This window comes from Poromitra crassiceps (genome assembly GCF_964638095.1).
Source record: "Poromitra crassiceps genome assembly, chromosome: 13".
Lineage (NCBI taxonomy): Eukaryota > Metazoa > Chordata > Actinopteri > Beryciformes > Melamphaidae > Poromitra > Poromitra crassiceps.
In genome coordinates this window covers 2,655,718-2,681,502 of record NC_139644.1, presented here as the reverse complement: position 1 = coordinate 2,681,502, position 25,785 = coordinate 2,655,718, and the positions used below count along the sequence as shown (strand labels likewise).

Below are 25,785 nucleotides of genomic sequence, written 5' to 3'. Positions count from 1 at the left end.
GGGGCTGATCTCCAACGGCGACGAGACGGCCTACAGGAAATAACTGGCTGTCCTGGAACAATGGTGCCAGGACAACCACCTCTCCCTGAATGTGGCCAAGACCAAGGAGATCATCACAGACTACAGGAGAAGGGGGGGGGGGGGGGTCCCACCGCCCACCGCCCGGTCACCATCTACGGCACAGAGGTGGAAAGAGTGGACAGCTTTAAATACCTGGGTGTCAACATTCACCAGGACCTAACATGGTCCAGCCACACCACCTCTGTTGCCAAAAAGGCCCAACAACGGCTGCACGGTCTCAGACGACTAAAGAAGTTTGGCCTGAGACCCACAATACTCAAAGACTTCTACAGAGGCACCATCGAAAGCCTACTGACCGGCTGCTTCACCTCCTGGTATGGAAACTGCACCATAAAAGACATGAAAGCGCTGAGGAGAGTGAGGCGCGCGGCCCAGCATGTAACAGGCTGCGAGCTGCCGGAACTGGCAGACCTCTAAACTCAGCGCTGCCTCAAGAGAACCAGGAAAATAATCAAGGACCCAACCCACCCACTCAACAACATGTTCTCCCTGCTACCATCTGGTAGGAGATACAGAACCCCCAAAACCCGGACAAGCACACTACGAAATAGCTTCATCCCCCAAGCCACCAGACTCCTAAACAATAAACAGATCTACCCCACCATTATGACCAGCTGCTAAGATAACATGTACAGATTTATTTATGGGCAACCGCAATATATAGACAAAGACTTGTAACTACTAATTAACATAGTAGTCCTTCAACAACTCCACTGGCTTCCCATCTCCTCCCGGATCACCTACAAAATCCTCGTCATCACTTACAAAGCTCTCCACCAACTGGCCACCCCATATCTCACCAACCTCCTCTCCCCTATACCAACCCTCCCGTTCCCTCCGATCCACCTCTGCCGGCCTTCTCTCCACCACCAAATCCAACCTCCGCAGTTTCGGCGACAGAGCTTTCTCCAGGGCAGCTCCCAAGCTCTGGAACTCTCTCCCCCCGGACATTAGAGAATCAGACTCCCTCAATGTCTTCCAATCCCGCCTCAAAACCCATCTCTTCTCCTCTGCCTTCTCCTAGCTCCCCCTGCCTATCCCTGTGTGCCTGTGTCGTGTTTGTCCATTGTCTGTTGCACTTACGTCGTCCCCGACCCTTTAGTGTTTCTTTGTTTGTAAAGCGTCTTTGAGTCCTAGAAAAGCGCTATATAAAATGTAATAATAATAATAATAAACCCATGTTTATTATTATTATTATTATTATTATAACATATAAAGATTATTTATGGGCATCCGCAATATACGGCACAGACCCGGAAAGCACCGGAACAGATGACAATAACGATGACAATGTTCTGATGTTAATGTACCAGTTAAGCATGACAGGAAACAATGATGATAATGTCGATAATGTGAATGACAATGACGACGATGTTGATGACAATGATGATGATGATATTGATGACGATGATGATGATGACTGTAACGGAACATAACTCAGCTCAAGCATTTCATCGTGTGTACTTGTACATCCGTGTGACAATAAACATCTTGTATCTTGTATGGAAACCTTCATGAGTTCTTTCGACACGAGAACCAGCCATGTCCCCCAGCGCTGTCTGATGGGGGAGGTCTCCACCTGGGGCAAAAGAGTGATCTTCTTTCATGCCTGGGAAATGTCCATAGTGCATGCTCTCCCAGGGTTACCTGCACTATCCTAGATGGGGCAGCCATCATCCATATGCTGAAACAAACTTCTGTAAAGACCTTCAATGAGTGCGCCCATAAGAACTTAATTCCATATCTAACCAGAAAGCTTGAATTGATCTGGTGTGGGACCGCTACTTGTCTTTACTGAGTCTTTGAAAGCTGCTACAAGAGCAAAGCATGGAAAAGGGGGGCAGATACATGTGGTAGGTGATGCAGCCATTCCCAGGGACTGGCAAAACGTTCTCAGAGTTGACAGCAATAAGACTGAGTTGTTCACCTTTCTCTCAGATGCTCTGCTCAGAGGGTTTGTACAGGAGGATAAACAGCTTGTAGTCATAGATGGTGGGGAAGTCCTCAGCAGGCCACCACTTCCAGATCTGTCTTCAATTGCTCCATTTAGGCACGAGGAAGCCGATCGTCACATGTTATTACATGTGGCCCATGCAGCAAGAAATGGCTGCCTGTGGCAGTGGCTCAGGGTCTACAGCCAGAAGATGAGCTTTGGTTGGCATTTGGAACTGGAAAGAGTGTTCGATACCTAGCAGCCCATGAAATTGCTGTAGGGCTAGGGCCTGAGAAGGCACGTGCACTTCCAGTGTTCCATGCATTGACGGGCTGTGACACTGTATCAAGTTTTGTTGGCCACGGGAAAAAGACTGCATTGGCTGTATTGGCTGTCTTTCCAGAGCTTACACATGCCCTGTTGAAACTATCTTCTGACGCTGATGACATACCACAGGAGGTAATGGCCATGATTGAGAGGTTTATTATCGTGCTATATGACAGAACCAGCACATGCACAGAAATAGACACGGCAAGGAGGAAGTTATTTGTGAAGAGGCACAATGTGCGGCCAATCCCTCCAAAAAAGGCTGCCCTAGAGGAGCATGTTAAGAGAGCAGCGTACCAAGGAGGGGTCAGATGCTAGTGTCCACACCAGAACTACCTCCACCGTGTAGATGGGGCTGGTCAAAGACATCTGAGGGGTACCCTTCTGGACATGCCTACCAGATGCAGGCCACTGCAATGCACAGCCCTCTGTTACTGTGAAGGGGAGTGCTGAATACACTTTCTCAAGATAGATCCATAGGTTTTGGGCAGTTATTGTAATCACTTATTTTGATTCTTCAATTGTAGGATAGAAAGAAGCTTCTGGGCAATTCAAAAGTTCCAAATTTGAATTCTGCATCATAGAAAATGTATGATTTGACACCAGGGTCATCCATATCAAGTCTGTGCAACTTTGTTGCAGTTGCAATTTTCATAAAAGTCATGGCCGCCATCTTGAAAATTGTGGCCATCTTGAATTTTCCAAATGGCAATTCCCAAGAACTATGGTAAATAAATTCAACTATGTCCTCAATATCATATTATGTCCATCGCTGATAAGAAAATTGATCTGAATACAGGTGGCCATTTTGAAAAATAAGGATATGAATGAATTGCCAAACTCGAATCTGTGCAGTGACTCAAACATATAAGGCCACTCAACCTTATCGAACGCCTTCTGTGCGTCGAGTGATAAAATCGCGGCACCACTGGTCTTACTGTGATCCGCGAGACGTCTGACTGACTGGTCCAATATGTTGTGGTATTTGGTGTTGGTGACATGGGAAATTAGTTGAGAATCTATTAGAAAGTAGTCTATTCTGCTGTAAGATTTGTGGACATGCGAATAGAATGAGTATTCTTTATCTGTGGGATGTTGAACCCCCCAAATATCTACTATATTCCTAGATTTAATCAAATGCTGCAGCAGCTGAAACAGAGGCAGGAATGCCTGGTGCTTCGGCAGCTGAAACAGAGACATGTGTGCCGGGTGCTGCGGCAGTTGAAACAGAGGCAGGAATGCTGGGTGCTGCAGCAGCTGAAACAGAGGCAGGTGTGCTGGGTGCTGCAGCAGCTGAAACAGAGGCAGGTGTGTCGGGTGCTGCAGCAGCTGAAACAGAGGCAGGTGTGTCGGGTGCTGCAGCAGGTGAAACAGCTGAGGCAGGTGTGTCGGGTGCTGCAGCAGCTGAAACAGAGGCATGTGTTGGGTGCTGCAGCAGCTGAAACAGAGGCAGGAATGCTGGGTGCTGCAGCAGCTGAAACAGAGGCAGGTGTGTCGGGTGCTGCAGCAGCTGAAACAGAGGCAGGTGTGTCGGGTGCTGCGGCAGCTGAAACAGAGGCAGGTGTGTCGGGTGCTGCGGCAGCTGAAACAGAGGCAGGTGTGTCGGGTGCTGCGGCAGCTGAAACAGAGGCAGGTGTGTCGGGTGCTGCGGCAGTTGAAACAGAGGCAGGTGTGTCGGGTGCTGCTGCAGCTGAAACAGAGGCAGGAGTGTCGGGTGCTGCGGCAGCTGAAACAGAGGCAGGTGTGTCGGGTGCTGCAGCAGCTGGAACAGAGGCAGGAATGCTGGGTGCTGCAGCAGCTGAAACAGAGGCAGGTGTGTCGGGTGCTGCAGCAGCTGGAACAGAGGCAGGAATGCTGGGTGCTGCAGCAGCTGAAACAGAGGCAGGTGTGTCGGGTGCTGCAGCAGCTGAAACAGAGGCAGGTGTGTCGGGTGCTGCGGCAGTTGAAACAGAGGCAGGTGTGCCGGGTGCTGGGGCAGTTGAAACAGAGGCCGGTGTGTCGGGTGCTCCATTCATTTAATGAACTTAATAGGAGGGGGAGGGAAAGAGAGAGAGAAACATCCATACCAATATTTCAGTGAGTCTCAAAAAATAATTATTCAATAATAGAGGGTGTCTGTTTCAGCAGCTGCAGCTGAAACAGACACCCTCTATTATTGAATAATGATTTTTTGAGACTCACTGAAATATTGGTATGGATGTTTCTCTCTCTCCCTCCCCCTCCTATTAAGTTCATTAAATGAATGGAAGCATTACTAAATGCATTTGAATATGAAAATATAAATGTTGATGTAATAAACTTTGATTATCAGTATATATTTTGTTCTTTTCATCAAATTTGTTGTCTTGATGTTTGTCTGTGATGACATGCTGCCCTCTGCACCCTGTAGGAGAAGCAGAGGATGGAAGAGCAGCTGGAGGACAGCAGTGTGAGGCTGAAGGATGAGATGCAGCTCAACAGGAAGATGATGGACAAGCTGTGGACCAACCGCCACCAATTCACCAAGGAGAAAGAAGCCATGCAGGAGGTGGGTGGTCCATACAGGAGGTGGGCGGGACCAAGGAGGAGGTGGGTCGGACCATACAGGAGGTGGGTGGACCATGCAGGAGGTGGGTGGGACCATACAGGAGGTGGGTGGGACCATACAGGCGGTGGGTGGTCCATGGAGGAGGTGGGTGGGACCATACAGGAGGGTGGTGAGACCATACAGGAGGTGGGTGGACCATGCAGAAGGTGGGGGGGACCATGCGGGAGGTGCATGGGCCATACCGGTGATGGGACCATGCCGGAGGTGGGACAATGCAGGAGGTGGGACCATGCAGGAGGTGGGTGGGACCATACAGGAAGTGGGTGGACCATGCACGAGGTGGGTGGGGCCATGCACGAGGTGGGGGCATACAGGAGGTGGGTAGGACTAGTCCTCTAGACTCTAGAGAGAGAGTGGCGTCAGCGGAGGACCAAAATGCGAGACTCATTAGCCAATGAACAGCCAGGAATGGGTCTCGTGCTACTTTTGCATGCTAAAATAAAGCTGACAATCTACAATTTGATTCAAGGGGGGAAAAACACTTTCAGAGTACAACACAAACTGTCTATTTTGCTGCAACTCGACAGTGCTGCTTAATCCAGGACCTTACTTCCTGGAACTCTTAAGAGTAAAAAACTGGTCCATTGGAGTGAATGGAGATGTCGGGACTCTTCTATCTACACGGCTCTGGGTAGGACCATACAGGAGGTGGGACCATGCAGGATGTGGGTGGACCATGCAGGAAGTGGGTGGACCATACAGGAAGTGGATGGGACCATGCAGGAGGTGGGTGGGACCATGCAGGATGTGGGTGGACCATACAGGAAGTGGATGGGACCATGCAGGAGGTGGGTGGGACCATGCTTGGTTTACTGCATGCTAATTGCTCAATGTAGTTATTTGAGCATGTTCCCTGTATTTGCCTGAGGGCGAATATAAACACCGGCTAAAGTTACCGACGTGAACTCCCATGGTAGCCAAAATGGCCTACACCGCAACATAAGGTATTCCAAGTCGGGGGAGCGGTATGTCCCAACATTCACGATGTTTTCGCACCCGGCCTGGTTAACCATGAGACATACCCCCCCCTCCCCTGGACTTGCCGGATAGCCCCTTGTCTCTGTCTGCCTGGTGAACGGCTTGATGGCGTTATCCGGTAACTCCGCCAATAGCCACGTCTCGGTCAGGCATAACACGTTGCAGTTTCCGAAGTCCGGTCGGAAGCATATCCGCGCCCGCAGCTCACATCTCATCTCATCTTGATCTCCAATGATTGTACATTGGCCAGCAACATACTGGGGAGCGGGGAGCATTGGGCCCGCCATCGCAGACGGATTAAAACCCCGGCTTTCCTGCCTCTCTTTCTCAGTTCAGGAAATTCAGAGAGGTCAGGGGCGAGCCTGTTGTATGTGAGCTTGCTGTTGTAGTGGCTGTTGTTGTCCTTGCCCATTGTTGAAAACGCCGGCCGGTGGTCAGTTATCCGAGGAGACAGCAAAAATAATCCAAAACTGTACAAAACATGACTATACAAAGCAATAACGAAGCTGGGCTATATTACATTAAAAAAGCAATTCTAAAATGATTCCTAGGCTACTCCACAATCAGACAGGGCTCAGTCTAAAGGAGGGTATATGAAATGTATGCGGGGGGGCACAGTTATCTTTCAATATGATTGATAATCCGATATGCTCTGCTATTGTATTCATGCAGCACTAACGCGTAACTAACTATTAAACGTCATACTAACAGCCTATGCTGTTAGTAGCATAGGCTACTAACAAAAATGGTCTCAGATATAGGCTAATATTTATTATTATTCAGATTCACCAATATGTCCTTATGTATTAAGCCTACAATTATGTGAATGCAATGCAGTAAAAGTTACGATTATAACATGGAGAGGGGCAACAAAACTGGGGCATTCACAAGGACAATGCAGACATTCACTGATTAGACAATTAATTTGGCACCAATCACGCGCACTTACGTCGTTATACGGTAAACATTTGGCTTTAGAAATGAATATGCAAGGATACAATGACTAACAGAGGAGGGTGGCACAAGATCATCATGTAGGCTACCATAAACAGCAAACCATTACACAGATTAGAGGTAATAGTATGCACAAAGTAGGCTACTATACAACACAAATTAACACCTGGGGCTCTATTTTCCCACAGGCCTTAGGTGCAGAAACTGGCCTTAAACACAAGGCTACGAAATGCGCTGTACGCCAAACAGGCGTGGCGCAGTGCCAGAATAGGCCAGAATGGGCGTTTCGGCCTTAAATACTGGCCTAACGATATCTTCCCCCCTGGCGTTAATTTAGCGCTTTGCGCTTTTGAAAAGCAGGCCTTATTCAGTGCGCCGCGGATATTCCACGCACAGCTTCTGCTCTGCTGATCTTAGTTTGTCCCCCTCTCTCTCTCTCACTCCCTCGCTCAGACAGGCACAAGTCCGATAGAAAAAATAAGTTGTTATACCGGACATAGTATAACAACATGACAGTTTTTTATAACATGACAGTTTTGAGCCCGTGACATTCAGAGGCTGTTGCATCATCCTACCTGTGCAGTGGGGGAGAAGAAAAGGCGAGAGAAAACGAGATAATTCTGCCCAAACAAATGTTCACTGCCTGGCTTCCCTAACAAAGCCACAAATGTGAAATCTCCCAGCATGCATTGGGCTAATACATTTCAATAATAAATAGCAACCAAATGAGCCGAAATAGATAGAAAGGTAGATCTAAATCATGTGTAATGTTAACACAACCTGCAATTGTAGAACATTTCAATATTGGACCAAATAAAACATCGAAATCAAAACACAACCCTATGTGAAACAAATATGTCATCTTGGGGCTATATATATCCCTTGCAAATGCCACGGTGAAAAGGCCTAGTTTCATCACTGTGTATCCCCAGGGGTCATGTGTACACAACCATGTCAGTTTAGAAAAAATGCCACGGTGAAAAGGCCTAGTTTCATCACTGTGTATCCCCAGGGGTCATGACAAGGGTCAAGGGTTGACTTGAGCGACAGGGAGAAAAATAAATATCTCGATGTGAACACAGCTTTAGTAGGGCTAATCTGACAATGTACGCCAATGATCCCACTCTTTATTATGCGGCCCCTACATGTGCAGAGCTCAATCAGGTTCTGTCTGGCGAGCTTGGCATTATATACTGTATGACTGGATCAAGGCAAATAAACATATACTTAACATGTCTAAAACAATGTGTATAATTTTCGGTTCTAATCATAGATTGTCACACAATCCTAAAATGAGTTTACTGATAGAGGGTCAAGCTATAACGGCAAGTAAACACTGTAAAGCTTCTTGGACTTTGGCTTGACAGTTAATTGTCGTGGTCCGATCACATCAATAGGCAACATGTCCTCCAACTCCATGAGGTCGTAATAGCTGCATTACCAATAATACATTTTTAATTGTGCCATTCTCAAACTCAAGGACACTGTACAGTACAACATTTGATAAAAATATAAAAAAGCAGTACAAAAGAGATATTAGGGATAGTGCTATCCTGAACCCAGGCTGTGGTGAGGAAAAGCAAGACTACAGAGATGTGTTTTAAGTCTGTTTTTGAAAAGGTTGATGGAGCCAGAGTCACGGCTGGAGAGTGGGAGGGGGTTCCAGAGATTGGGAGCAGCAGCAGAGAATGCTCTGTCACCAAGGGTGGATCTTTTGGTGCGGGGGATGGCGAGAAGTCTGGTGTCAGAGGAACCGAGTCCACGTGAGGGTGTGTAGAGGTGGAGTAGGTCAGACAGGTATGAGGAGGCCAGACCGTGCAGGGCTTTATAGGTGAGGAAGAGGACCTTGAAAATGACATGTTGTTTTATGGGAAGCCAGTGGAGTTGCTGCAGGGTGGGGGTGATGTGTTGCCATGGTTTGGTCCGGGTGAGAATCCTGGCAGCGGAGTTCTGCACACAATTAACTGGCGTGAAGCCACTTTAATTAAAGGCTTTTTAAAAATTCTGCAAACAGTGTGCCTTGGTAGTTTTTTGGTTCTGACTCTTCACCAAGTTGAATTTACTATTACGTCAAGCATCTTTGTTTCTACTGGAGTTCTGCACATAGAGCTGAGCAAGGGTCTTGGCAGGAACCCCATGCAGAACTCCGTTAAAGTAGTCCAAACGTGAAGTGACAAAGGCATGGATGAGAGTTTCGGCGGATGTCACAGAGAGTGAGGGGCAGGCGAGACATTTCCACTACACTAGACTCTGTTTGTCTGTTTAATGGTTTTATGTCATTTAGATTACTGCTCTGTAGTGTGGTCATCTGCATCCAATGGTCTACTCAGAAGGTTGCAGGTAGTTCAAAACAAGGCAGCAAGACTAGTCCTGGGCTGCTCACCTAGGTCTAGTGTACTGGAAATGTCTCGCCTGGCTCAGTGTTAAGGAAAGACTAACAGCTAACCTACTTATATACTTTCATAGAGTTATTCAAAATCAGACTCCTACATTTCTTTATAATAACATTATTTATAGCTGAAGTACTCATACACACTTCACTAGAGGGGCAAGTGGTGGTCTGATAACTTTACCATTACCTAAGTCCAATTATATGAAGAGGGCTGTATTTTACAGAGCAATCGTATCATGGAACAGCCTTCCTGGTGATGTTCACTACATCAAAGGAAAAGCTCGCTTCAAAGGGAGCTTAGACTTCACATACACTCACACATACAATACAATTTTAGTCTGCAGGATAGCTTAGTGCTTGCAGACCTTTCTACATTGTACATTGTTGACCATGTCTGTCCCAATCGCTGCATACACGACTCCTCGCACACCTTCATCAAGATGGGCTTTTAGTTTGAAATTGGTTTTATTTGACGAATGTCCGGTTTCGGACTTCCTGTCTGCCCTGATCTGATCTGTTCAGCTTGACAGCGTTGCTCACGGGCGCAGAGGGTCCACGCAGAAAAATAGAAATCGAGGCTATCCTGGTTTTCCGGCCAATTGGGCTCGAAATATCGATTGTGTAAAAATATCTAAATTTGTTTACTGTGTACTGTATAAACGGTTCGGTATTGGAAGTTCCCAAAGTTCGGTACATCACTAACTGGTTGTTGTTGTGCTTTTGAAATGAAGTTGTGGGATTCCTCGTCTAATTAACGTTACACGCGACGCAACAAATAAACAAACACACCCAGCTCGCTCGCAGTCTCTGCGATCACACTGGACATCAACACTAGCGGGAGACTTCTCCCCCTCCAGCAAATATACATGAATGTTATGCGTAAGGAACATGAACATCTTACCGAGAGGCAGAGAGCTAAGCTAAGTAGCTAACAGCTGAGCTAAGTAGGCTATAACTAGCGTGTTAGCCGATCTGAAAAGCATGTAAACAGCGGTGAGATTAGTGAGAGAGTCGGTGAAAGGAGGAGAGACCCGCGAGTGCTTGTGCAGAACTAGTGCATGTTGTGTACAGCGGGTAATGAGCCGCTGTTATGAAGATTAAAGCGATATTCACGGAGTTGAGAGCAGACAGACAAACTCGCAGATGCATCCTCTCTCCAGCCTCCTGCACATGACGGCCCCTATCGTTGCATCAGCCTATAAACTGTGCTGAGCGCCCAGGGCAGCGCAGATCAGTGGGCGTGGACCAGCCCACTCGATATCTTGGTGTTGGCGCTACACGCAGCCTTTAAGCATTACAACCACGCCTTTTAAGCGTAAAATTATGCACTATCTGCTAGGGGTGTCACGATATTTCGTCGCACGATATATCGCGATATCGAAACGTCACGATATGCGTATCGTCAGAAAAAAATGATATCGTAAAAAAAAACATTTTTTTTTTGTTTGTTTTTTTGCTCCTGAATAATAATAGAACAAATTTAGCAGAATCAACACGCATGAGTGAGGGGGTAGACTACTACTGGCATGGCAAAACAGCTCAAGGGGTACATAAGATTACATAAGTTTAGGGACCATTGAGCATGAGTTATTTAAGAAATAGATTGTATACTTTATTTTTCTTTCACCATGCAACAAACATTTAGTTTGTGACAGTGTGACACATTCTATTGCAAGAGAAGCATTATCTTCCATGTTGTTTTATAGTTATTATAATAACAATTTCCAAAAACAGCATTTGTTTTGAATAATAAAAAAAAAAAAAATGGGCCAGGTGACGCGTTTCGACGCGAAACGCGTCACCTGGCCCAATTTTTTTTTTTTTTTTTTTTTTCATTTATTTTTTTCTCTGGCTGTGAACAAGCAATTTCAAAAATTTCAACGGATTCGAAATTTAAGATTTTTTAAGAATTAATATATATTCATATTCCCCACGGTAAAGCCGGCCTTTAAGACCGAAACGCCCATTCTCGCCCATTCAGGCATTCAGGGACTGCGCAACGCCCATTTTGCCTAAAGCGCATTTGGGGGCCTAAAGCCATGTTGATATCTTCCCGAGGCAGGCGCAAGGCACGTTTTTTTGTGTGTAAGGCCAGTTTTTGCGCCGAAGGCCTGTGGGAGAATAGGGCCCTGTGTGTTCAGGAGCCATCGGGAAAGCGTAATGTGTCACAACAAAATAAATAGAAAGACAGAAAAACCAGCACTCAAAATAAATCCTTTTGGGTTTTTTTAATACCTTCAAAGCAGCAGTTCAAGCAATGGACGTTTCAGCACAAGCCTTCCTGAGCATTGGAAGAAGCCATTGCAAGGCTTGTGCCGAAACGTCCATTGCTTGAGCTGCTGCTTTGAAGGTATTAAAAAAAACAAAAGGATTTATTTTGAGTGCTGGTTTTTCTGTCTTTCTGTATATTGTTTGCGCCTTGCACCGTAGCTTTTGAAACTTTTTTGAGAGTGCTCACTAGTTGTGACTAGTAGTCACTGACTTTTTGGACAACAAAATAAATAACCTGGGTTACCCTTAGGCGGCGTTCACACCCAAAGTGCTTTTTTCAGTCAGAACGCTATGAAAATCATGTTGAGAGCGCTTCCATTGTGCACAAAACACAGCGCACGGAGCGTTTTTTTGTGCGCTGTTTGTTTTCCCCTGTAGTCGCGTGCAGTACAGATCAGAACACAATGACCACACGGACGGTAGCCAGCTAGTTTTGTCTGTTTGATGTTGTTCACTGTCAACATGAAAGCCAGATTATTGCTAATTCTGGCAGCAGCAGAGGTTGAAAACTGACTGATATCACAGGTTGTTGTGAAGAGTGCAATGTACATGGCTATATAATTTGTAAAGAGTGTAAAGAAAAATATTGTATTAAGAGATACATAGAGATAGCCTACAGTACATCAGTGGTTTCCAAACTTTTTGTGCCCATGGCACACCAAATGGCACGACAAAATCTCAAGGCATACCTATATAGCCTAAGTCTATCGGTGCAAAATAGCCTCTATTACTCTTATCACTCTAAATGTTTTTTTATTTACTAATGTCAAATACAATTTGACAAAATATATTACTCTAGGAATTAATTTGATTTAATTAATTGATAATTACTACATCAAAGCAGCAACACACCCACTTTTTGTATAGTTTTAGGCTATATTTGCAATTGCAATAATGCAAAATCCCAAGGCACACCTGTGTGCCTTGGCACACCATTTGGGAACCACTGACCTACATTATGGCGTTGTTCTATCACAGAGAGACATTCAGTTAATATGGCGTTATTCTTCTAACACAGAAACATTCAGTTAATATGGTGGTCTTCTAACACCAGAGAGACATATTTCAAAAGGTGTCCTTCAATCCCACAGTGACTGTTAAGGGTGTTACTAAACCTTGAATTTGTGAATGTGATCAACCTTGTGGACATTCTGTTTCTTATCCATTAGGTATCGAATATCGTATCTGTATCGAGTATCGAAGCAGATATTTATGGGTTATCGTATTGTTTAAAAAAATCTATAATATCCTGCATCCCTAAACACAAACAGGGAAAAAAGGTGGAAAATCAGACGACGGCTTATATGTGTTCTGTTGATTGTTAAAATGTGTTTCTACTTTTTTCCCAAATCAAGACAACCATTACACAAATGTTAGTTATACACAAAAGTGGGATTACAAATGCCTGCCTGGGAAACAAATGTGTATGGCTGGTACAATTTCAAATCGGCCAGCCTCTTTGGCTGGCGGACGCAAAAGTTAATTTCCAACACGGACAGTCAATGCCCCACCACAGCTAAAGCTGGGAATTGGCAAGGACCTCATGGGTATACATGGGTGACGATCCCATGCACCGGCCGTATGCCAGGTTTCGACCTGGCCTTGTTTTATCTGGTTCTAATTTAGCTTTTACCCATTGTTTTCTTGTCTCTTTTCTTATATGAGACGTTTTTTTTGTATATTCTATTTGTATATTCTAAAAACATATTTTTTGTGTATTCTATTGATCAGTGGTTCTCAACTGGTGTAGCCTCAGGACCCACTATTTTCCTTGTCATGAAGTCGCGACCCAAATTTCAGATTTTTTTTAAACCACTCAAATTTATTGCACAAAAAATAGCACATTAATTTAATACACAATGCCTTCATGCACTGTTATAAACCTCAAATTAACAAAAAAGTGCAACAGAAGTGCAACTAGGGCTAAAAACCAATTTAAATAAGGCAGTCTTGAATTACAGGCCTATATGTTTTTAAATTTAAACAAGTCAAACTGGTCATGCTCAGAAAGTCTTATTTGAACTGTATGAAATATGAAATAAAAGGCAGACTTGAATTACATGCCTATATGTTTTTAAACAAGTTAATAATAATAATAATAATAATAATAATAATAATCAAAACGGCCCCGCGACCCACCTTTGGGTCGCGACCCACCAGTTGAGAAACGCTGCTATTGATTGTCTGTTATGTATTGTATATTGCTGTCTTGGACCCCAGGAAGACTAGCTGGCATCTTGTGTCAGCTAATGGGTTAATAAACAGGAGGTGGGTGGGACCATGCGAGAGGTGGGTGGACCATGCAGGAGGTGGGACCATGCAGGACCAGAGACTGCATACAAATATATGGACATAGCCTCCGTGACATCACCCATTGGTTTGTGGACTTGGTTTTGAAGCCTGGAGTTTGGGATTTTGACATGGCCAAGGCTATAGGCCAGGGGTGGGCAACTATTTTTCATGGGGGGCCACATGAGAAACCCAGATTGTTGCCGGGGGCCGAACAAATATTGTCATGCCGTAACCCATGGATGGGCAACTTTGATGATAGAGAGGGCCACAAAAAATGTCCTCGCTACCAGGTTTTGCTGAGGACTGAACGGCGCCAGCGCAAAAAATTTGGGGCATTTAGAGGATTAACTCATTTTAAATTAACAGTTGTGATGTCATTATTCAGTCTTAACCACCAATATTTGATCCTTTTCTCACTCACTCGTATGTCACCACCTGCTCTCAGGGCTTGAAATTAACTTCTTTGACCACCTGCCAATAGAGGGAATGCACGTGACGTCACGGACGCGACAGTCAGTGCGGGTACGCCCACTCAGCTGCAGTTGAGTGTCAAAACATCTAAACAAGCCAGGCGGCGCCGCCGGGTCACGGTGTTTAGCGTTCAGCTTCCGCGAGAAAACAACGAAAATGGGAAAGTGCTGTTGTGCCATTGACTGTAAAAATAGATTCAACAAGGCGTCGGAGGTATCTTTTTACAGGCTGCCGAAAGCTAATGAAACGGTCCCGGTCTTCTCTGCAGCTATCCAGGGTTTCAATGAGGGCTCATTCATTCTCTGGCTGTGTTTTACCTGCACAGATATACGCTAACGTTACATGAGTGTCAGTGTTCACTATGAACAAAGCTAGCGTGTGTTAATGACAGCGTATGCTATATTTTTCTTAATAAAAGTTGTAATAAAATAAATATTTACCTCTCCACATACAACCAGAATATCCATTGCTGTCCTCGTTAATTTAATGTCGCCAACAAATCCAGCCTTGAAGTACGACCACGCGTCCAGGCTCTTGTATGCTTTCATGCTTTGGTTTGTGTATTTCCCCGGCGTCGATATTAAGTAGGCTACATATAAATGTCAGGAAACCCTATTCCTGGCCACATGTCTACGTCCATGGACCACTGGTTCTTTGGCAAGCTGTAAGGGTCACATTCGAGTCCAACTGCCTTTAATTTAAGCAGATAATCGTTTATATTAGCCGTGGTTTCGCTACTACCCCTGGCGGAAGCCACGTTTGTTTTGGAAATTTGACACTCAGTGCTGCTCAGTCCGGCTGAGGGGGCGTGTTTGGGAGGGGGCGTGGCGTCGGTGCATTCCCTCTATAGGGCTAGATTTTAAAATTACCAGCCAATTAGAATTTCCACTAGCCGAAATGTTTTTCTTGAAATAAACCAGAATATGAGTGGGTTAATTTAAGCATAAGTATCAGTAAGTGGCCCGGGATTCTCAAAGCCTGTGTTGAGGGTCACACAAACAAAAATGCACTCTTGAAGCTAAATACATCCAAAACAAAGGTAAAGGTAAAGTCCCACTGATTGTTTGAAATTTGTCCTCCGCATTTGACCCATCCCCTGGGGGAGCGGTGAGGGGCAGCAGCGCTGCGCTCGGGAATAATATGGTGATCTAACCCTTCGATGCTGAGTGCCAAGCAGGGAGGCAAATGGGTCCCATTTTTATAGTCTTTGGTATGACTCGGCCGGGGATCGAACTCACAACCTCCCAGTCTCAGGGCGGATACTCAAACCACAAGGCCATTGAGCTGGTGAATTGAGTTAATTATTTAAATTTCTACTTCAATGTAGCCTTTTAGTCATAAAAATTATTGAAAGATATTCCATATTCCAGACTGTGGAGTATTGGCCAGAATTACATGAACATTTGGACACTTATTCAGCGGGTATCTTGCATGTAGCGTTCAGGTGCACCGCTGGCCGTGTTTTGCCCATGTGTGCTATAGGCTATAGAGCAGGCATCACCAAATGGGAGACCCAGACCTATAACTGATAAATCATGGAGAATTATTAAAGTTTGACGGAGCGTTTAAATTTTAACCGGCGCAGCTTTTCTAGACTTTACAATACTAGTTCACCAGCCTCACAGACCAATTGCATGCATTGATAATCGCATGTGAAGCTACTCAGTAATGCTACTCAGCCAATCAGGGCCGCCGCTCAGCTGCTGCTAGAACAGTAATGTCGTCTCCCAAATTCCAGAAAAAGCAATGAGGTAAACTACGCCGTAAGTGCAGTTCTTTCAGAAATAGACTCAATAACAACAATTAAACACAAACAATATGCACCCATGGAGTTCATCAGTGGAAAATATGTTTTTGTCGTTCTTCTGAGAGGGATGGATTATTTTCGACGGCATGTGGCGATGCTGATTGGCTGAAGGAGTTGTCTGTCAAGGCAAGTACTCCCGCCCACTGAAATCACTGTGGGAGGCTGATAGTCCAGTCCAGACCAATGGTTCAGACTGATGCGATTGTGTGAGATCGCGTTATCAGGATGAATTGCTCTGGTTGTACCAGGCTGGGCCAGCTAAGCTACACTTCTCTCATTGAACAAAAGAAAGTGGGGGAATTGTTCAAATGTGCTCAGGTAGTTTTGGTTGAGACTGTTAAAATGTCAAGTTCAGTTAACTAAAAGAAGAAAATGGAATTTATGGTAGACTTTTTATTTATGTTTTCTCAAATTAAGCTCTCTGCTATGTAATTTTCTTTTTCAACACAGACCTTATTTTACTTGAAAGAGAAAAGAAAATGTATTTATTACACAGAGGAAAAAACGAGCTTCAGCTGAGTCTGACGAACCTTGCAAACTGGTACCTTTCAGAACAGGGACTGAGTGAATGACTGTTTGCACCTGAATAAATTGCTAAACTTGACCGTGTGCTCCAGATCTAGATCATTTTTCAAATTGTATTTATTATTAAAGCACTTAATACCAGTTAAATGTGAAAACTGAAAATATTTTTTTAATTTGAAAATATCTTTTTCTGAAAATAAACGTTGACATTTTATTTATACAGTCAGTTGTTGACTACATGCAGACGTTGATATAACTATTAGGCTACTTTAATAGGCTATATATGGCACTGAATCGTCACAAAAATTAGACGTTGTGATGTTCCGGACCTTTGCTCGAGGAAATTTTCTCTAACTGGACCTCTGAATTTTAATTTAATACCCCTGCTATAGAGTACTGCAGGGATGACGTATTTTTGTAGTCAGAAGTCGGAAGTCTCGGACACATTGGAGCTTCAGGAGAAAGGTCAATGGGGTTTTAGAATGGCGATTTCGCTTAAATGCATAAAATAAGGTCTGTGGTTAACAGTATGGGAGTGGTCATTTGTGTTCAGCAGGATAGTCTTCACAAATGTGAATCACTTTTATGACTTTTGAAGCATTTTCTGAAAATTGTGTTTAAAAAAATGCATTTACGTTTCAAAATTCATAAAAGTGATTCACGTATGTTCAGATTATCGTGCTGAACACAAATTGTATTCCCATAAACATGTGTTAACCACAGACCTTATTTTATGCATTTAAGTGAAATCCCTATTCTAAAACCCCATAGACTTTCCACTGAAGATCCAACATGCAGACTCATTCCTGAGGTGCTCTAGAGCTCAACAGGCATGTGACTTTTTTGTCATTGCCCCGGAAGTAAGTTCCCCATCATTTTCAATCAAATTTCAGATTTTTTTATGACTCCACCGGTGATAGCCAGGCCGGAGGCATTATGGATTCGGGTTGTCCGTCCGATATTCATTAATGCAATATCTGAGGAACGCCTTGACGGAATTTCATCGAATTTGCCTCAAACATCGCCTTGGACTCAAGGATGAACTTATTAGATTTTGGTGGTCAAAGGTCAAAGTTCAGGGTCACTGTGACCTCACGAAGACCATTTTCAGGCTCGTTAATGCGATATCTCGAATTTCATCCAATTTTCCTCAAACGTCCACTTGCACTCCAGGATGAACTGATTAGATTTAGGTTCAAGATTCAAGATTCAAGATTTTTATTGTCACTCCTTAGTACAAGTATCACGTGTGAAATTCTTGTGCTGTAGGCTCTGTTACAACATAGTGCAAAAAATAAAAAATAAAAAAATAAAAACAAGAGGCAACAAGCAATAAAGCAGTAAGACACGCCACAGACAGTGGCATATTCACTGCACATATGTGCAAATGGCATGACCATACTTTAAACATAATAACATTCTGTTAGGTGCAAATAGCATATACCTAATTAACATACTATTGAACATTAGTCATACGTGATGGTAGCAGCTGCAGTGCGGTACAGTACGGCTACTACACTATTTGTATATGTTAAGGAGTCTCGTCTGCGAGAAGAAACTGTCCCTCAAGCGATTTGTGCGTGCTCTTGGGACCCTGTATCTCCTCCCTGAGCAGGGAGAACAGACTGTTGTGGGGGTGGTTTGTGTCTTTGATGATCTTCATGGACCTCCTGAGGCACCGCTGGTTGTACAGATCTTGCAGTTCTGGCAGCTCACATCCTGTTACGTGCTGGGCCGCGCACCTCACCCTTCTTAGCGCCCTGCAGTCCATGGTGGTGCAGTTCCCGTACCAGGTGGTGAAGCACCCAGTCAGCAGGCTTTCAATGGTGCCTGTGGCGCTCCTATGCTGATGGTCAGTGGGGAGGAGGTGAGGTTGCCCACTCTCACCACCTGGCGGCGGTCTGTTAGAAAATCCAGGATCCAGTCACACATTGCTGTGCTTTGTCCCAGATCCTTGAGTTTGCTTACCAGCCTGGAGGGTGTTGGTGTTGAATGCTGAGCTGTAGTCCACGAACAGCATTCTCACATAGGTGTCCTTCCCCTCCAGGTGGGAGAGGGCGGTGTGGAGCACGTGTGCTACTGCATCCGCTGCGCTCCTGTTGGGGCGGTATGCGAATTGTAGCGGATTGTGGTCCGCGGGGAGTGTGGGGCGGATCTGTGATATAACCAGCTTTTCGAAGCATTTGTTGGCTATGGGCGTGAGGGCTATTGGGCGCCAGTCGTTGAGGCTGGTCACTTTCTGCTGTTTGGGAATGGGGATGATTGTTGCTGTTTTGATGGTTTGAGGTGGTTAAAGGTCAAATTTCAAGGTCACTGTGACCTCACAAACCACATTTCCAAGCTCTTTAATGTGATATTTCAGGAACGCCTAGACGGAATTTCTTCCAATTTGGCTCAAACGTCAACTTGGACTCAACCATGAACTAATTAGATTTTGGTGGTCAAAGGACAACGGTTAAGGTCACTGCAATCTGGGAAACCAGAGTCTATTTTTATTCGAAAAATAGACTCTGGGACAGCCCTACCTTTTTTCCGGGCTTCCTGTAAAGCACCTCTCCTGCCACCGTCCCTTCCTTTTCCGCGTCTGTGCTCCACTGTTTACCTTCTGAATGACTTGCGTCGCGACTTTGGCGATACTAGTCACAACAACTACACCTCCAGTAATCTTTTTCCACTGTTGTCGTGAGATGAGTTGACGTCTTCTATGCAGTATGTTTTTGTGTTAGAGGACGCGGAAAAGGAAGTGACGGTGGCAGGAGAGGTGTGCTGTATAGGAAGCCAGGAAAAAGGTTAGGGCTATCCCAGTCTATTTCTCAAATAAAAATAGACTCTGGGTTCCCAGGTTGGTTCCCATTTTCAAGCTTGTTAATGCAATATCTCAAGAACGCCTTGACGGAATTTCATCTAATTTGCCTGAAACGTCCACTTGGACTCAAGGATGAACTGATTACATTTTGGTGGTCAAAGGTCAAGGTCACTGTGACCTCACGAATGCCATTTTCAAGCTCAGTTACGCCATAACTCAGTAACACCTTGACAACATTTCTTCACATTTGGCTCAAACGTCAAAGTCTGGACAGACATGCATGTCGACTGCTCACTTGTTGGTGGATGCATATATTCGCGGTGCAGTCATTCTAGTTACCCATTGTTATTTTTTGTTTTTGCACCAAACCAAATGTTTTATGGTCACTCACGATTCAGTAGGTCACGGGTTAGCTTGGTTCCAGCCTTAAAACTAGTTTTACAAGGATTTTCTGAAATGTCGATGTAGAAAATCAATGGGGAACTTACTTCCGGGGCAATGACGTCACGAAAAAGTCACATGTCTGTTGAGCTCTATAGGCTCGACACAAAAGTGCTTTGACTAATCAGATCTCTTGTAATCGACTCTCTCCAGCTGATCGATGACCTTCGCCGGGAGCTGGAGCATCTGCAGCTGTTTAAGCTGGAGACAGAGCATCCCGGCATGCGACGGGGGCTCAACACCAGGACCAGGGAGATTGAGATGGAGCATGAAGTCAAGAGACTCAAACAGGTATCATGTACACACACACACATATCCATATCCTTATGAGGACCCTCCAGTCATTGCATTAATTCCAAAACCCTAAAGAGAACCAGCGGGAAAAAACTAAACAATGTGTCTGGTTCGAGTCAAGGAACCGGACTAGGCAGGTCTGAAAATGCCCTAAAGCCCCAGACACAGAATAAACCTACCACTACTATTATTATTATTAGTCCTCTTCTTATTACAGCTGCTACTGTTACTACTGTTGTAGCTGTGCATTACTATTACTACGTATGCTCTTACTTATTATAGTAGTTAATGGTATCATTATTACTGCCATTACTGTGCATCTCTCTCTCCCTCTCTCTCTCAACCCAACTGCTCATGGCAGATGAATGCCCACCAAGAGCCAGGTCTGCTCAAGGTTTTCTTCCCCGCCAAGTGCATGTTGGGTAATTGTTTCAATTGCCACAAGACCTTGCAGTAAAATCGCCAGTGCATGTGAGAATTGTTTCAATTGTAGGGTCTAAAATAAAGAGCCTGGTCTTCTACCTGCTCTATTTTGTAAAGCACGTTGGGATAACTCTTGTTATGATTTGGCTATATAAATATAAAATTGTTTGTTTGATTGATTGATTGATTGATTGATTGATTGATTGATTGACACACCAAGCCGACAGTTGGCCGTCGGCCATGTCTGGGCATCTGTCATGCTAGTATTTGCAGTGTGTCCTGCACCATTGGCTCTAATCTGCTTTGATGGTGGCTTTTCCGGACAATTCAACATGTTGAATTCAAGTTTAGTTCAAATGCAATTTTTCGGCGCCGACACAGGAGACATGAGGTGATGCATCAGTCTGCCTCTAGTTGCTGCTAGTCCTTTCTAGTTCTTCTGGTGTGTCTGCGTCTTAAGGCTTTGCATGGACTGGGAGCTCTCCCTGTATGGTAGACTGAGGGAAGGTAAAGGCTGCCCATCTGCTCATACTACTGACATTGTAATGATCCAAAGTGGGTTGATAATCGGCAAAGCCCCCCTTTAAGACATTGGTTGATATGAGGTGGGGCATAAAGTGGGATTTGTAGGGCATTCCCTTATAGCAGGTGGTCGGCTATTCCAATATTTACTTCCTTTTACTTATTATTATTATTATCTCCGCCAGGAGATCATGTTTTCAGCACGTCTGTCTGTGCGTCTGTCTGTCTGTCTGTGCATCTGTTTGTGTTCCTCCTCTCCTCAAGTCACAAGCATGTCTCAGAGGACTTCACGGAAAATATGTCTAGCTAAATCTAGCTGACACAACAGTAGCAATTACAGTAGTAATAATAACAAGAAGATCTGAGTTGCAGATACTGTATAAAAAGAAAGAAAAAACAGGTAAATCATATGATATTCGCAGGTCGCTGAATGATCTGAGACCCTCCTCATTACAAACATCATACAGACCATGGATACCTCTATTACTACATTGAGGAAAAGAAAAAGGGGCCCCACCAGAAAGAAGAGCAAAGTTGGGGAAGATGGGACTATGTGACTGCCACTTTAACCCATTTAATCCCGAATTTTTCCCAGACATGAAAATATCCGAATCATGTGTCATTAGTAACCCTTTGAAATAATCAATCATCATTTTTTGAAAATTTTACGGAAAAGTAGGTGAAAATGTGAGTTTTATGGTCGGCAACAATTGTGACCGGTGGGATAACACAGTGCATCTAATGTGTATACTGAATTAACATATGCCTCCCATGCAGTCATAAAAATTCTTATCTCAGCCCAGCTATTAACACATGGGGGGGCTGTCTTGGAGGGTGGGGCCTCTGTGCTAGAGGGTGGAGCCTATGTGCTAGTGGGCGGAGCCTCAATACTGGAGGGTACCGCCCCTCCTCCTCTTCCTCCACCACCTCCTCACCAGTGGGTGACTGGAAGCTGCGGTCATCATGCAGCAGTGGGGGGAAGTCCAGCGTGATGTCTGGGGGACTGCTGCGGACCTTCTTCCTTTTGAAGAGAAACTCCGCACATCTTTCAGGACAGGTGCGTCGCGCAAAGACAAAAAGTCCGTAATTAGAGAAAAAAGAGTCCCGCACACTGTTAAGTTGCAATCAAATTTGTTTTAATGTGGGAAAACCCATTCACAAACTGCACTGGCTTCTCAACTCCGTGCTACTTTGGAGGAAGTGATGACGTGCAGACTGAGGTAACTGGCTTTGCCAGAGATCGTTTATGTTGGGAAGAGGAGTTTTCTGTTGGGCAAATTTCGTGTGGGTTAATTTTGGGCTTTTTGAACTACTTACTTTACTTTTGATCATAAGAAGATTCCGGAGTGGAATTACTTTTTGTTGGGGATTTAAACTCTTTTTTGTTGCTTGTTTGAACTGAACTAAACCACTTGCATTGATTGAACTGAACTGAAATGCAGTGAACTGAATGGACCAGTCAATACAATTGTTTGCATATACGATCTTTGTGTGTTGTGTGGTGATAATTGCTGTCAACTGCCTTCATTCCAACTGTATGGTTTAGGGATGTCGAAGGTTAACCGTTAACCGTTAACCGCCGACAACGTCATTGGTCGGTTAAGCATGTCGGTCAAACGGTTAATTTGCATATTAAATTGGCATACAACGTGTTGCCAATATGGTGTTTTTTTCCCTCCTTCGCGGTAAGCAATGTTAACAAGTGGTTACTGTAGCAGCAGGATATAGGAATTTAAAGCTCCTGCCAGAACAACATTCATTTAGAGAAAGGCTTTTCCAAATGTTTGAGAGAAAAGCAGTGTGCATTGTCAGCACTGACTTCTCTCTGTCTCTCTCACTGTCCGCCTCTGCCCCCGCATGCGAGATGTGCTCTGTGATAAATTTGCGTCAGTCAGCGTCTTCCACATGGATTCTACTGACGAAATATCTTCCATTTAAAATGTTTAACGTAAGTCATTTCTCTGCCAAAGTGGACTGGAGTGGACAGAGAGCTCCACACATGCGCCACACCCCCGCCCCTCCTCTGCTTTGACCAGACGGGAGAAGTGCGTGCGATGCATTTCTCCCCTGACGCCCTGCCTGCCCTGTGCAGACTACAGCGACCAGTCAGTCATGCTGCTTCTGTGTTCCAGCCGCTGTCATGAAACAGGTTTTCAGTTTGGTCAGCACAGGAGCGCATGGCCTGAAACCTGACACCTTGCTCACCTCACAGCGTTCAGTGTGCACTGCGCACGTCCGTGTCTGGAGTCAAACCTGATGGAACGTGCACATAACTTTTTCTTCACTGGTTCATTCGGTTTCACTCTCTCTCCCTGCATGTTCATCATGCACACGGATGCATACGCTCGCACTTAATGATCAAACAGTAGTTTTTTACCGTGTTACAAAAATGCAGACATGCGTCTAATTGACGATTGAAAAGTAACAATTAATGTTAGTCTTTACTGTCCAACACAGAGCAGTTCGGAGAAATTGTTTCACAACGAGAGACGGATTGTTTGTAGACTGCATTCATTGACACTTTCAAAGCCGGTGTGAAAGCGGCTACTGACAGCTGCGTGCGGACTGGTCTTCATAATGACTGTTGTGGAGCCCTGCAAGACACAGAGAGCATAGCCCTCGTCGCGTGCGTGAAGACAGAGGGAGAAGGAGTGAGCCCAAAAGCAGGTATTATATATTGCTAAAAGTAGAAGATACTGTAGCGACCCAGGGTTTTGACATGTAATGTGGTGTCTCTGTGTTTAGCTAGGAACTGATGTGTGGGGGTGTTCCTGGGGGGGAACGCAATGTAAGGGGGAACTTCCTGTCTGACAGGGCATGCCTGGGCCCCGTTCCAATACCCATACTTCCATACTTCCATACTTCCATACTATTTAGTAGGCAAAAAAAGAATTAGTATGTCCCAATACATAGTATGTCAGATGCAGTATGCCAAGAGTACCAGGATGTTGTACTACATCAGCTCCTATTTCAGAGTATGCATTGATGCATGCTGCACCAGCCAAACTTCCCCACAATCCTTTGCGCAGCGGAAGTTCTTCTTCTTCTAATGTTTTATGGCGGTTGGCAAACAACTTTTTGTGCATTACCGCCACCTACTGGAGTTACGTCGCACTGACTGAGCTGCGTGTATAATCCACGCCCACCTCCATGACGCCGTGAACACGTCAATAACTATGATAAAAACACTGACAGAGAATGAGGGGAAATGTTTTATAATTAAGCTTTTGTTTTTACTTGCTAAATACCACATCCACAAGTGTAAATTCAATGGTTCTAAACCATTCTTCCCCGTGTTTAAAAATGATCTCACTGAATATATGGACTCCATCAAACACTCAAAGAATACCAAAGCAATCCGGACTGTGCTGCTATTTACAACTTTTGTGACCTCATGAAGTAGCCTACCTTGTTGTTTCTTCTTATTAGTATTATTTGCTTGTACCCCTGAGCCTTGTACTGTAGATGTTGTCTGTGTCGTGTGTTTTATCTGTTTTTTGTATGATATGGTCTTGAATAAAATTTATAAAAAAAAACAAAAAAAAAAAACTGACAGAAATATGCACGTTATTATACTGTTAAGAATGAGACTGCATGTAAGTATCATCACATCAGTTTATTAGAAACAACAACATACATTACAATATAACAGCAATTTGTTTATTTGATTGCCTGTTCCAATTTTGTAAATGCTTAGTCTGAATTTTTTGTATAATGTACTGTTTGTTATTGCCAGACTTTGTTTATTGAATAAAAAAAAAAAAAAAAAAATGTGGCGCTGCGGACGTCGGCGGAAGTGAGCAAGAGGTCGGAGTTCAGGAAGCTCACGTGACGACAGATGTAGTGTGTCCCAATAGTATGCATTTTGCATGCATGCTACACATTACAATCCATACTTTGTGAGGGCAGCGGCAGTACATACTACAAGAAAGAAGTACAAGTATGGGTATTGGAACGCAGCCCTGGAGTCAGTCTGAATATGTGGGGAAGATGAGTGAACGTATGTGAAGCTAGGAGCGTAGCCGAGTGTGGCTAAGAGCTGTGAAGCTATGAGTGTGAGCCATGAATAAAAGCCTGTACCAACTATAAGTCTCCGGTTCCTGGACGAATACCTGAATCGTCACAATACTCTAGTGATGCGCGCTTTGTCAGTGCGCCCTGCAGCCCCTGGGCTGTCGTCCGCTCAAACAGTACTTCACGGGGCGGCTGCGTGTCAATCGACGTGCCCTTAATATGCAATGCGTGCAGCTCTAAGCAGTATAGCCTATCTGAGGAATGTTTTTGTTTAGATGGCTGGAGGATTCAACTTGTCTTTTCGTTTTGTTAATGTCTTTTCTTCTGCTTGTAGATGTAAAAAATAAACGCTTTCTAATGGAAAAAAAACAAGCATTTGCTGTGGTAATGGTTTAATGGGGCACAGACAGTCAAAATGCGCATTTTAATCTTCTCGGTTAACCGACCAATTGTCGGCTAATGAGGGTCGGTTGTCGGTCAAAGAAAATTATGATTTTCGACATCCCTAGTATGGTTGCTTGTTTACAAATCTTATGGTTTTCTTGGGTTCATGATATGGCTCAATATATTTGCATTTATACCCATTTTGTGAATCCTTTGTGGGAGGTGTGACTCTGACTGATTTGACTCAGTCTAATATATATGACAATATATGTTGTCAGGCCTA

General features: G+C 44.4%; 1 protein-coding gene across 2 annotated transcripts in view; it reads left to right on the top strand.

Annotated features, from left to right (window-relative positions):
* LOC310788308 (rab11 family-interacting protein 4A-like) overlaps positions 1-25,785 on the top strand; it is a gene marked incomplete at its 3' end in the record, with an annotated part of 159,343 nt that overhangs the window by 117,265 nt on the left and 16,293 nt on the right. For both annotated transcript variants that reach the window (XM_083649870.1, XM_083649869.1), the window contains exons 12-13: positions 4,731-4,868; positions 20,019-20,156. In XM_083649870.1, the coding sequence (XP_083505996.1) occupies positions 4,731-4,868; positions 20,019-20,156 (276 nt within the window). The remainder of the gene's footprint in view (positions 1-4,730; positions 4,869-20,018; positions 20,157-25,785) is intronic.